Raw genomic sequence first — 13,712 nt, forward strand, 5'->3', positions numbered from 1 at the left:
GTATGACATTCCGCCGCAAGAAAAGGCTCTTTATCAGCTATTAGCAAGGGGTGGTAGGCCTTTACGCCATTCCAACACAACCCCCGGGAAAAGGCGACGACAAGAAGACACAGGGAAGGACGTGAGGCGATTAAAAAGGCCATACATGGAGCGTAAATCTCGTTGACTATCTGAAGCGCCTCGCGTGTAGATTCCACCTTGCACTAAGAAATTGCTTCAGATCTGTTTCAGCGAACATGGAGTGGATAGACAGAGTATTTCCGCTGGTACATAATACTCTTCTCCTATGGTTGGCTTTAGCTATTACTCTCGGTAGTATAGGACAAGAAGGCTAATCATTGAAGAAAAAGCTAGTGTCTTGCCGATCCTGCCTAGAACCACCCGGATCATAGTCGGCTGTCCACGGTCACATATCGTCCTTACATAGTCCTGCCATATGACTTCTGAGTTCCTCAAGGATTCGCTTTCAATATATCCTTTTGTTGTTTCCTTAGTATGTCGGCCTCGGTGCCCACAGTGCAAAATGCAAGAGCTATGGGTGTAATGGATATTTTCCAGTACCCTCCTATACCGTGGGGAATCACGTGCATAGCATAGTAGCTGCGTTAAGGAGGGGATACCAAGCCTTTCGCTAAGTAGCGGAACTTTGTCTGGGGCTATCCCTGCAACACACTGACATTGATTCGGAATTCCCCTTGCTGCAAAGACCGTGGGTGAGGAACAAATCGAACGCACAAACCAGAAACCGATTGTGCTCGCGATTGTATTACGCATCAGGTTAGCTTTGAGCCGGGGCTCTTGCCTGCTTAATCACACGTCACTTCTCTCCTACCTCTACAATAATCAACATCTTATTGTAGTTTATCTCCATTCATCTATATTTGATCAGGAAACGGATTGAGGCCAAGGACACAAGTCCCTCAAGAAGCCAAGTGGGACTTCATATTCCGCAAATGCCCCCAATCTCGGCAGGAAGCTTCAGCGTCATGGCAAACTACCCAGACCACATGTTCATTTACTTTCCTGTGGTCGTTAGCCATTCGCAACAAAATCCCTATTGTGGCAAAGAAACATCTTGGCCCTCTCGAAAATAAAAATCACGTACAAACCCAAATCTTTTAGCAGCAAAATGGAAGCCTTGCACATTCCAGGGCTGCAGCGGAACATCCGATAAGCCTGTGAGTGGAATTATCGCATACTGAATTCTTGAGCATAAGCACTTCTAAGCGCGGAATTCGATCTCGTCATCTCGTCGCAATAGTCTAGTAATTAAAGGAGTCCGAAGCGACGATCACTACACCGTTGCATGTGAAGCCACTAATTCTTATCCTAGCATTGGAAATACTGGGGATTTTCCTGTTTACTTACACATGTTTGGGCAGATTTTTGGGTGAGGTTCGTCTCGGCACTGAAGGGAACGGTGACTGACGGCTATATAAGCAGTGCGGGCTCGAGTCGCTGACGTTACAGCAATACTATAGACGCGAAAATCTGGAAGAAGCTCGCGGCCGGTTATTGATTTCAAGATGCATATAGTTCAACCCTACATTAAAGTTCTAACCAATGGTTACCGATAGACGGTAAGAAAGGAAGCTAGTAGGCAATATCGCAAAACGCAGATACAAAGTTGAATCATTAATGGTTTTAATACTCCATATTCCCACAAGCACAGTCCAACTCCAGCCATTCATGCACTGACAACGCCACCATTAGTACCACAATGCAGAGAAGAACTATCATACAGTTAATGCCCAACCCAAAACCAGACATCATGGTGGTTGGTTCTCCAGGAGAGAGGAACAGATGACCAGCAGACAGAGATATCCAACCTACTCCTCCCTCCATGCTATCCATCTCATGACAACCATCCCTCTACTAATACACATACCCTTGTAGTTTCAGGGTTTGAAATACCATACGATGCTAACTAGATGTATCCCTTAGAAATGCTGTCTCCTCTTCCTCGGATGCCGATGTACATCCTGGCCTTTCTTCGCCTTCTTCTGACGATCCGTTGGCGGCTTATACGGTTCATGACCATACTCTTCCCTGAACAATGCTAACATGTATTCATCTACATGTCTCATTTCACCATCCCCGACCTTATTCCTCTCATCCTCAGCTTCTGACACCGCCCTCGTCATCGCATTCGCTGGCGTCGCCGAGGTACTCTCGCTAAAATCAACCTGGTCATCATGAATCTCATCCACGATCTCCTTCTGCGCCACTGTAGCTGCATTCTGATCTTCCTTGTCCTCCACAGCCCGCATAACCTGCGCATCACCCAACAACCCAGCTTTCTCGCCTAGAACCCTATCCATAGCGGCACTGGCTTCGTCCACAGGCCCTTCGTTCAATGCATCGCGCCATGTGACCTTGTTGAAGTAGTCGGTCGTGAAGTCGCCTTTTTGAATAATGACGTCATCTAACAGCCGCTTCTGGTTCGATTTACGTAGGATGTTGGCTTCGATGGTGTGTTCGGAGACAAATTTGTAAATATGTACGTCCCGGGTCTGTCCGATGCGGTGACTGCGGTCCTGGCATTGCTTGTCCATAGCAGGATTCCAGTCTAAATCGTAGAAGATGACTGTATCGGCGCCCGTCAAGTTGATGCCTAGACCACCAGATCGAGATGACAGGATGAAGCACAGAATGCGTGGATCAGTATTGAAGCGATCTGTTAGAATTTGCCGTTGTTCAACCTTCGTGGCTCCGTCAAGGCGCAGGTATCGATGCCCATGGATGTTCAAAAACTGTTCCAGAATGTCGAGGACCTTGGTCATCTGCGTGAAGATCAACGCCCGGTGACCACCAGCTTGCAGGTCTCGAAGTAGCGTGGCCAGGCGCTGCAGTTTGCCGCAGTCGTATTGAAGAAGGCGTTTATCGGGAAAAGCGATGGATTGGCGAATGCGAGACTCGTGAAACGGGTCTCGACGAAGTACAATTGGCGATGATCTTATAAGCTCCACGCCAGGCTTAGACAATGTAAGAGGAATAATGTCCTCAGCAGTAACGGCCGGAGTCACACAGTTGAATCTGGTGACAATTGGCTCCAGAGCTTCGGCGCGCTGTTCGAGTGTCGGCACCAACGACTCGAAGATCGTAATCTGTCTGTGGTACCATTCTGCAGCGTGGAGGCGACTACGTGGAGCTCGGAACCCAAGCATACCCTTTCTGCCTCCCTCCCTATCCATTTGAGCCTTACGATCTTCCTCAAAGGACGTAAGTGACGTTGGAAGGCGGCTTCCGTGAGGACCAAATTGTGGTCGAAAGACTGGTTCAACTCTTCTTTCCGGTTTACCTTCGTCCTTGATTTCTTCCGCGGCACCAAACCTGTAATCTTCGTAGTTCATTGTCAGACGTTCAATCAAACCCTTTCCGTAGACTGGTAAGAATTGGGTACGGGAGCGGGTAAGGTCGAGGCACGTTTGAAGTTGGTTGCGGACAGCGATATTTTGTCGGTTTGCTATGGCGGCAAGAACAGAGGCGAAACAGGACGAAGATGGTTGAGGTGCGGTCTTAAGGCGCCGAGTCTGCCGCTCAATAAGGTCTTCGAGTGGTCGTGTTGCTCTAATTTGCTGCGTGCGTCGTGCATGTAGCATTGTAGTCTGCTCTCGCCGAGCAAATACTAGGCTAAGAGCGTCGAGACTCACTTCTTTGTCTTGCATACCTTGATGCAATCGCTTCCGGATCAAAAGGTCCTTGATCTCAAAATCTGCAACAACAGACTTTGGCATAGCCATAGAGGTGACAATGGCTCGAGTCTCGAATAAGTCTGGATGGTTGCAAACCTTTCGTAAAGACATCAAGCAGTTGATGATAGACATGTAATTGCCAGAAGCTAGGATCTCCTTTGTGGCGGCCCGGCCCATGAATCCGTCGTACAATTGTCTTTGGCGCTTCGAAAGCTTGCAATAAACCACATGCTCATACTTTGCAGGCATTTGCTTCTCGACGTCGGCCTTCAGCCTGCGAAGAAGATATGGGCGCAAAACCTCATGGAGTTTCTTCACAACCTTCTGTGCTTCAGCGTCGAGCTGCTGTCGGCCTTGCTCCATAATTTGGGAGGTGGGATTCTTCAGAGCCATTGTAAACTCCTCCAACCCGGCAATACGACCTTCTCCAGCAAGGCCGGCAGGCATAAGGAAGTAAAGTAGCGACCAAAGCTCATCAATGTTGTTCTGCAACGGAGTCCCCGTTAGGAGGAGTCGTCGTTGCGTTCTAAAGTTCAATAGCGTTTGCCAGCGCTGAGACTTGAAGTTCTTGATGTTGTGCGCCTCGTCTAAGATGAGATACTGCCACGCTCGCATCTTGAATGCCGAGGCGTCCTGCAGGATCAATTGGTAAGAGGTGATCACGACATTGAACATGTCTTTGCCCTCCGTACGCCAGCCAGTTCGTTTACGCTTACGCTCAGCAATGTCCCCATAGTATGTCAGAATCTTGAAACCTGGACACCATTTTTTGAACTCCATTTCCCAGTTGAGCATTACGCTAGTTGGAACAACGACGAGGTGAGGGCCCCATATTCCCCGATCGACTGCCAGGTACGCGAGAAGAGAGATTGTCTGGATTGTCTTCCCAAGGCCCATCTCGTCGGCTAAGATACCATTTGTGTCAGAGTCATAGAGGTTGGCGAGCCAGTCAAGTCCACCGTGCTGATATTCTCGGAGTGTACCCCGGAGTAAGGACGGTATTTGGGTACGCGGAGGAGAGGAGACATGACGAGATCTGCTCCTTGAAATGGCTTTCTCGGATATGGAGGGAGCGTACTCCACATCTTTGGATTCGTCTATTTCAATCGAGGGCGCAGGGCGTGGGGCGGCGTCGTCGTCGTCATAGTTGGTAGGGTGACCTTGCGTCTCTGTCGTCATTGAACTGCCGTTTACGATGGCAGGTCCCAGCACCTCTTGATTCTCTGACTCCTCGTGATGCCCGATGACCCCATTTACAGCAGGTACTTCTCCATCCTCGATCTGGCCAATTCCATCTCCAGTATCCACGGAAGCTTTAGCGGCTGCTTTCATCTGCTTGATCTCTGCACTAGAAAGGAAGCCCAAGACTCCCAGATCCTCCTCATCATCTGAGCCCAACGCGGAGCGGTCATCCTCTTCAGATTCTTCACCACTCAACCACTCCTCACTCCCAGACTCGGATGCGCTCCCATCGTCTTCTGAATCTAGTAGAGCTTCGTCAACTTGCTCTAGATCGACGGTGGCAGGATCGATGCCGCTGGGTTTGTGATTGCCCTCCTCTGCTTCGTCTGAGTCGAATCCATTTGCATGTCCATTTGTATGGGCATAAGGGTTGTTGGGGAGAAGGTTACAAGTAGCGTATAGATCATCGCCATCCTGCACTTCAAGGTCTGGATCCGGAGTGGGATCCGGAGTTCGTTGATCTTGGTCGTCGTCCTCGTCGACTTCCGAGTCTCCCTCGTCGTCTGAAGTCTCGTCAGGGAGGTCAGGGAGCTGATCATACTTGGCTTGCAATTGCTCGGCGGTGAGATTAGCATCGTCATCATTCTCGTGGCCGTCATCACTGTCAGAGATCGAGCTCATATTTTCGTCATCATCCGAGTCACCAGAAGCAACCGGAGCACCGCCCTCAGACAGGGCGTCCTCATCTTCACTCTCCTCATCTTCGCTGACGAAAGAGGAAGTAGAGCCCACGACGTTCCGGCCAAGAATTTCCTTCGCCTGGTTGAACATGTCATCCATGGCCTTGTGGCCAAGCTGAAGCTGCTCCTCCTCCCACCTCGCTACCCGTTCCTTATCGATATCTATCTTGACGTTTGCCCAGGAATCCTTGACATCTCTGACCAGTTGTCTGTACCGTAATTTTGCACGTTCGGCTTCTTCCTGTTCAATCTCTTCCTGGGTCTTCCGCTTGTACTTCTCCTTCCAGTAGTCGACAGCCTCCCTCGCCAGAACTTTTGCCATCCTTCGGTGGTAAGCATTTTCCTCCTTGAGCAGCTTGTTGAAGTGCACAGCGTGCGCGACAACATAATCCCAGTGTCCATAGCGTGGAGGGGGTTCGTCAGCAGCGTCAGGGATGAATATGCTGCACTGTGCTTGACTAAGCACGCCATGCTCCACGGCGTCGACAATCTGTATGCGCCGCTCTGCCTCCTCGACAGCCCTATCGTGCGTTATGCGTTGCCCCTCTTCTCCTTCCAGCGCATCATCTTGCTGCAGCCACTCGGCGAACGAGGAGAACTTTGCAGGGGCAGGCACGTGCTGCGGGTGTCGGTTGGGAGGCTCGGGTTTGCGAAGCCGAAGTCTGAGGCGGAATGGCGCATTAGGATTTCCGTCTGAGGGTGAGCTGTGAATGCCGCCGGAAGCAAGGCCGCTCGGATAATGCGACGTTGGAGTACTGAAGAGGTCGCCACCCATGTCATCTGAGGACGTCTGCGTCGATTTCCGAGGCCGTCCGGGTCGACGCCTTGCGCTATCAGCGAACCCATTCTGCAGCACAGGAGACGAGGGGGCGGCAGCAGTGGCAGCAGAGGAGGAGGATTTCCTGTGGCGCTCAGACTTCCTTTGAGTTGGCGACTGAAGCGACGGCGTAGATGCCTTGCGGGCGACAGACTGTGCCGCCTTGGACTTAGAGACGGCTGCAGATCCAGACAGCGAACGAGACCCATTCTGCTGTGCAGTATTCTTTGGTATCCCATTTGTCTGTGTAGCCTTTGCCGCGTTCCGGGTGCTTCGCTTGACTGGCTCAGGCACCGGCGGCGGAGCATCCTTGTTGACCCTCCCGGACTTCCTGATGCCGCTGTCTGTAATTATCGTCGTCGGCCCATTAGCTGCGAAGGGCTTCCAGGGAGGTGATACGGCGCGCGACGCTGAGCGACTTGGAGGGAGGTCGTCAAGCTTGCGCCGCTTAGCCGGACGCTGCGTGACACCACCATGGTCCCCATTCGCCGCGAGAGGCTCCTCTTCTGCTTTTATTGAGACTTTGCTGTTGATTTGGAAAGCATCATCGTTGTGGGCTGTGGCCGACTCATCGATGGGGAGGACAGCGTCGGATGGTGGGTTGAGGCCGCCGTCGCGGTTGACGAGCTTGACATCCGCGCTCATGTCCATCCAAACAGTCGAGAGAGGAGCCTCGCGCGGGGAGACCACCGGTAGCGCCACCAAATCAGCATAAAACGGGTCAAATGTGGTGTTGCAAAATAGCGCCGAAGCTAGTTATGCCCGTGGCGTTGTCAGAATTTGGTTTGCAGGCGCAAACAGCCAGTTACGGGCAGATTTGTGGCCTGGTCGGTGTCGTGTTTGTGATCTCGAAAACTCAAAGAACCAGAATGTTTTCAACGCGGCAATGCCAAGCCGCTAGCGGAGGGGCCTCGTGAAGTCATTAAGCAGGTCAATGGAATCCCCCACGGGAAATGAATTTGAATTTGATGCAATTTTGTCAGAAGGGGCATTTGACTCCAGCAACTCGAATCGCTTGCCCATACTTCGAGAAATTATATGTAGCAGAGTCTCCCGCGTGAGGTGCACTTTCTACGAGGTGTACCACTTCTCAATCGGGTAAAGCGCGTTGTCGCTTTAGTCGATGCTCCCCATCGTGCCATCAGGTCGGAGCTCACTTCGCATAACGAACCTCAACATCCGACATCATCCCTCACTATTTGCTACCTACAGCTGCGCCGCAACGTACGTACTCTCTTCAATTGCCTGTCTATCTCTGCTTACCCTCTCTTAGCATGCTCTCCCGGCGCATTGCAGCGGCCCGTCCGCTCACCCGCGCACTCGTCCCGGCCGCACGACCTCGATTCACCCAGGTCCGAACTGCCATGACCGAAGCTGAGCGACTGGAGATTGAGGATCCGAATATGGTCAGCAATATCATTATCTATTTGCATCTCCATGACACTGATGGGCATTCAGAACGGTGGCTACCTCAACCCCCCGCCTATCAAGCGACAGTTCCGTGACCCATACGGCGACTGGTGGGACAAGCAGGAACGACGCAACTTCGGGGAACCTGTCCACGAGGACAACGACATTCTCGGCATCTTCTCTACATACGAATACACACACTTCACGGCAGGGTGGGGAGGAGTGTTGCTTGGCACTTTTGTTGCTGCCGTTGTCGGCCTGGCTGGGGCTGTGAGTCTAGTGTATCCCGACAAGATTTCGGTGCCGAAGACATATGAGGGTGGGCTTGAGGCGGAATTGGGCGGCCCACGTGCTGTAAGGGTGAGTTCTAGACTGTGGTTCCCAACTCGGATGGCTCAATGCTGACTAGTACAGGCGGCGAAGGAAGGCGACGAGCCCTTTTCGACTTGATGAAGCGCAGATAGTGCGTTGTATATAGTTTCCCAGGCATCTAGTAGTGTCATCTTTTGAAGAACAGTTTCATTGCGTCCAAGTAACCCCTGGTCTAGGTCATATTGTGTGATTGCTCCCAAAAGGTCATCGCTCCCCTCCGGTATGGTTCCTATCGTGTCATTTTCATATTCACCCACTGCTGGAAGTCTTTGCTCGGCAAAGCCAGCTTCGGTTCCAGAGCTTTTTTAAATGCCCGTTATCGTGGGCCGGGGGATCAAAGTAAGCTGGATGAGCGTTTCGAACTCATTCACCTCACTCGGCTCCCCTAGCTCGGCTCTCTTAAGAATCCAAAAATCTTCTCTCTTCTCAGTCTTCTACCGTCTCTGTGTCGTTGAAGTCTTCCGCATGGGTGAGAGCTAGTGGTATCTGACTCGAGTAAACGAAAAGTCGTTCTTTACAAAACTTCCCCATTCGATACTGGATCTTCTCTGGAAGTGTTTCGTAGTAGGCGCTAATATGCAGTACTTTTACTTGCACTCACCTGTCTCCTCGTAGATAAATGGCCAGTGCGCCTGCTTGGCAGATAGAAAGGGCAAGGACGGGCGAAATTTCGGACCAAACACACCCTCTCAACCAAACAAGCACTTCACTGAACCCAACCTTGGAATATGGCGAAAATGGAAGACGAGCCCGCCCTAGCCATCAGTCGAAAGGATCGAAGTTCTCATTACACCGATTTCACTCACCTTCGTTACCTCAGTCAACTTCCACCCCTCCCGTGTAGGTGCACCAAGCTCTAACTCTGCTCGGCCAGTTGATTAGCCTTAACACTGCGTACAATTAAATAGCCAGATTAATAGTTAGCCACCAGCGCCAGAAGACCTTCGAAGTTTACAAAGACCTTTTGCCACACTATTCGTTGTATTTCTCAGCCGCACTCAGCCACCAGCAATTCGTCGAGGGTCAGTCAGGGATCATCAAAGTAGACCAGGAGGGCTCGCACATGGTCCAACTCTTCTATAATTGCATTTACACTGGGGGTTTTCTAAACGGAATGGAGCTCCACTACGTTCGCCAATACATCAGCTCAACAAGTCGCAAGCCGGAAGAATTCAAATTTTGCCTCTTTAACAAGCTGGACGCCGGATCTTAACACAGAAATCATCCCAATTCTGACTTTCAAGGAATTATTCGATCTAGCAGTCTTTGCTGACATGAGAGGCACCCAGACTGTGTCGAACGCAGTCGTTAATATTCTGCTTAAGAAAATTTCAGTCGAAAGTTATCTCCCTATCGACCATTTCCTGACGCTCCAGGGAAATCTCCTGAACCACCACCTGCTCATACATATTCTTGCTACTATTCATACTAATTTTACAAAAGAGGATAACGTCTTGCAATATGAGGAGTATTTGCCGAGGCTTTTACTCCTAGACATCTATGAACGCTAGAATAGACTGAATTCTCCGAACTGTCAGCGTGGGGCAACTGGTGGGTCAGTGGTTTTATTCACAGCATATCTTTGGCATAGAGTGAGAAGTTGATATCGTCATCACAATAATGGAATGCTACGAAGCTGTATGGATCATCTTTCCAGCGTACGAATGATGGGGATGGATGGCCGACATCGCATCAATAAATGCAACCAAGAGCGGGCGCGAAACTGTGAGGTGATGGAATTGCGGTTCCAGCATATTATCGAGTCTTCGGTGTCTCCAATACAGAAAAGTACGGGATGTCAGCGCCTATTATAGAATACGGATAGGGAGAAATAAAACTTTCGACTAGGTAGGACATCAATCGAATGTAACCATGCCTCCTAAGTCGACCATCTCCTATTCCCCGGTAGGTTCCTCAAAATTACGAGCGCGATGCGATACGACATGCTCCATTGGGCCATGATTACAGTCACTCCATTCCATCTCTTGCATGTGTGGGTTGTATTGCACCCTGTCGCTATTGGAATACGAGGCTGGGTCACCCGACTGTGGGACCAACATCCCTGCAAGTAGATTTCCTTTTGCAACATTCACTGCTGACGCTAAACGTCCATAATAAACCCTTTGATCCATAGGTATATGATCCGTATTAAAATAGCCTAACCGAATCCCGGAGGGAATTGAGGATAGGATGGATATAATGCAAATTGATTCTGAGGAGCAAACAGCTAGACGCTCTAAGAGGTTGAAGGAAAAGAATCAATCATATATCATGTCTTTGAATCCCACGTCAGGAGAAGTAGCCTAGATGATAGCAAAAATGTAGAAATCTAGTGCTCATGGGCGTTCTACCTTTTTCTCCTATACTAAACACAGCATTTTGACTGCCAATCTAGCATTTTGACTGCCAATCTAGCAGTTCATGCCACTATTTGCAAATGCTAAGTTGCCTTAGTCACCTCTAAAACCTGCTGTTGATAGCTAGTAGGAGAGCTCGTCCGGATTGCCTACTATAATCTAGCCTCGGAGCTAGCAGCCTCATTCACATACAAGCCACTTAGGTTAGCTAGGCTCCATACTACAAGACGCACAAAGAAGAAGTCAATATGTCAGTTCTCATAAAGAATATTGACTATGTGCAATCAAGCAATCTTCAACTTAATAATCCAGAGGAGCAATGATTGTGGTAGGCTCAAACTGGTCCTCTTAGCTTAACACTATCTTTGATTGTGAGCTAATCCTATTACATTCTCGTGACGATCTCTTGGTGAGGCAGTCTTTCTCTAACTTTTATATAGCTTTCGCCTAGCTTGTGGGAAGCTCATAGAGCTTGTATTTTGCAATTGCACTTACTCGTATTCTGCTTAAAAATTCTTAAGGACTTTTACGGTAGTACGTGATCACTATATATATGGAATGAAGAGTATTACGGTTAAAATCTTGCATTCGACAGACATCGCATGACTCTACGGCGTAAGCTGCTTCCAAGATGATATTTTTCTCGAGAATGAGTGGCAGGCGTAACAACAGCACGGCCTTGGCCAGTGCTGATGGACACTTCCAAGGAGTGCGCAGTTTGCTTGTGCCATGTCAGGCAGCTTATAATTGGATGACTGAAGCGAGTCTCCCTGCATCAGGGAAAGCAGTTCTAATGTCGTTTCCGTAGCTTGTCTTGCTTTGTCTTGCTTTGTCTTGCAATTATGTTTCGAGTATTCCTCTTCCTGGTAAGATCTTCATGTCGGGCTGATGTGCCTTGCATAACCAGATAATATCACCAACGTCGCATATATTTAGTCGTATCAAACATCAGTTGATCCCTCATTCTCTCTCTCAATTATGGGCGCCTCTCTAAAAGTTTCGTCTCTCTATGGTCCTGCCGCATATTTGGGCTGTTTATGTTCCATGGCTTCCGTTTTCCTCTCATGACTTGCAATCGACAAAGAACGGCGCGTGATACAATCGGAAACGATCTCATTGCAGCTCCCATTATCCCCAGTATCACAGCAATATAATATCAGTACGAGCTATGGAAGACTACAAGAAATAGTGCATAGTCCGCAATGGAATCCTTGTACGCGACATCCTACATTGTCGTATGGTATTCAGCGATTGAAACTTCTCGGTCTCGCCGGCGTCATAGGAGGGCTGAAGAGAAGTATCTGTACCAGAGCTGTCAGTGTGCTGTGCCTTTCGCTTCTCTTTGCTATATCCACGCGGCGTGATCTATATGAAGCTTCCGGCAGCTGGGAGCTCTATAGTCCTCGTGCTGTACCCCGCTTCCTACATGTTTTAAATATTTATACTTTTCATAAGCTGGGGAAAAACCTGCCAGCCCTGGAGAGAGCTTCTAGACTTCTAGTTTTCCCGAAATCGTAGCAAAGACCATCGACCGAGAATATATCTCAGTATGGGATTCTGTGCTTTGTCCTTACGATTCTTGATGATTTGGTTGTTGCTGGCAGTGGCTATCGCAATTTCCACCATCCAATTACAAAAACCCAAACGAGGTCCTAAGGCGTCTCCGCTGGAGATGCTCGCCGTGCCGCGAACCGGGTACTCCATTACGGAACTCGGCTCTGGCGTGACACTGAGCGCTAGGGTTTGTACCATCATTTGTAATATCTATGAAGCCCTGATGTCAAGAAAACTTTCCGCCTGGGAGAGGTACAAGGAATGGAGGGCCAACTGCGAAACCCTCCTCGAGGAAGGCGTTTGGAAGAAGAAGAGACTTTGAAATGGGAAAGAGTATTCCGAATGGTGGCCCAACAGGAGAGAGATATGTTAGATGCTCCAGCTAATACGGAATTACTTGCGGTGATGGAACGAATCAAGAAAAAACGTGAAGAAGAATTGAAAAGAGCTGACCAACATAGTTTGCAAAATATGAGGGAAGACGAAGGGATTCATGTAAAGGTAGATTAGGCTGGAAAGCTTGTTAGTATTTAAAATAGGGGAGAATCGGCTGAAGCCCGTGAGCGTGCGCCCCAGCACCTTCCCGACTCCTTCTGGATTTCGCTGGAGCATCACTTCCGCTTCTTCATACTTGTCCTGCCTCGACAACACCGACCCAAGATTGCTGACCCTGGTAGGCATGTCTAGGCGCTCTGCTCCTAAAGCAGCCTCCCTCCCCTCAGAGGCGCCTCAGCCATCTCCTTCGGTACTTGGTAGTTTCCCATATTGTCTGCGTAGTGTGCTGCTTTGAATAGAACGAACGCTTACGCCTCTAGCTCCTTTACCTTACCTAGCCGACATCCTACCGCCGCTTACGGGGTGCGAAAACAGCGCCCGACACAGGGCCCAGTTCTCGTGACATCTAGGATGTAAGCTGTCAACATGAGCGTCACGCACTTCTCCTTCTTCTCTTCTAGTTCATCGTACATTCCAAGCCCTTTCACATGGAGAGTTGCACTAGTTGATGAATACCAAACTCATTTCTATCCACGCTTATTTCTGCTAGCGGATAGTTTGTAGAGTTTAAACATCGTCCTCGAAATCTGTTTCGCCATCGTCATCACGCAGATATTATTAGTAAAAAATTGATTCTGTAATCCCCTACTTGTTGAAATAACTCATTAGCAACAAGACCCGAGCAGCTGTTCGCGCGTCTTTCCAGATCTGCTTAAACGAGGTCTATTAGGTCACGATAATAGAGCTGGATGCCCTAATGTCTCCCGCGTCCTTCTTTAGCAGGCGCACTTGGTCCTGGTCGCTAGGCATATTCGATGGCAATCTAAAGCTTCCTATGTAAGGGTCAGCTCTGGATTGCGTGGGGATAGGCAAGTTATATCATCTACCGAAAGTGGAGTTTCTGAGTAAATAGCTAATGGAAGCAAGCTTGGAAAATTCTAGGACTTTCAGTAGGAAACTTAGTCGTCTGAGCCCGGTCTTCTTCCCAGGCTTTCCCTCAACCTTCTCGAAGGAGGAAGAGGAGTAAGTGACAAGCCCTTTGTTCGCTTGGAAATTGCGCTGACTTTGTCCGGTTCCGACAATCACAGCG

At 49.4% G+C, this 13,712-nt stretch overlaps 2 protein-coding genes across 2 annotated transcripts; one reads left to right on the plus strand and one right to left on the minus strand.

The window, feature by feature from the left end:
- Positions 1-1,656: 1,656 nt before the first annotated feature.
- BDR25DRAFT_303519 (uncharacterized protein) lies at positions 1,657-7,268 on the minus strand. The gene has a single exon (XM_033690016.1). It carries the CDS (start codon positions 7,077-7,079, stop codon positions 1,941-1,943), a length of 5,139 nt encoding a protein of 1,712 aa, XP_033547769.1. The 5' UTR covers positions 7,080-7,268; the 3' UTR covers positions 1,657-1,940.
- Positions 7,269-7,599: 331 nt separating this feature from the next.
- On the plus strand, positions 7,600-8,373 carry BDR25DRAFT_261189 (uncharacterized protein). Its single transcript, XM_033686690.1, has 4 exons — positions 7,600-7,658; positions 7,708-7,840; positions 7,893-8,204; positions 8,259-8,373. Exons 2-4 carry the CDS (start codon positions 7,709-7,711, stop codon positions 8,292-8,294), a joined length of 480 nt encoding a protein of 159 aa, XP_033547770.1. The 5' UTR covers positions 7,600-7,658; position 7,708; the 3' UTR covers positions 8,295-8,373.
- The last annotated feature ends 5,339 nt before the right edge of the window (positions 8,374-13,712 follow it).

Source organism: Lindgomyces ingoldianus, assembly GCF_010093535.1.
Source record: "Lindgomyces ingoldianus strain ATCC 200398 unplaced genomic scaffold BDR25scaffold_15, whole genome shotgun sequence".
NCBI classification, from domain to species: Eukaryota; Fungi; Ascomycota; class Dothideomycetes; order Pleosporales; family Lindgomycetaceae; genus Lindgomyces; species Lindgomyces ingoldianus.

Bases quoted from the DNA above. Each gene is read 5' to 3' on its own strand.
- BDR25DRAFT_261189 (XM_033686690.1), top strand. From the start codon at position 7,709: ATGCTCTCCCGGCGCATTGCAGCGGCCCGTCCGCTCACCCGCGCACTC. The intron at 7,841-7,892 runs GTCAGCAATATC...ATGGGCATTCAG, and splicing joins AGATTGAGGATCCGAATATG to AACGGTGGCTACCTCAACCC. The intron at 8,205-8,258 runs GTGAGTTCTAGA...TGACTAGTACAG, and splicing joins GCGGCCCACGTGCTGTAAGG to GCGGCGAAGGAAGGCGACGA.
- BDR25DRAFT_303519 (XM_033690016.1), bottom strand. From the start codon at position 7,079: ATGAGCGCGGATGTCAAGCTCGTCAACCGCGACGGCGGCCTCAACCCA.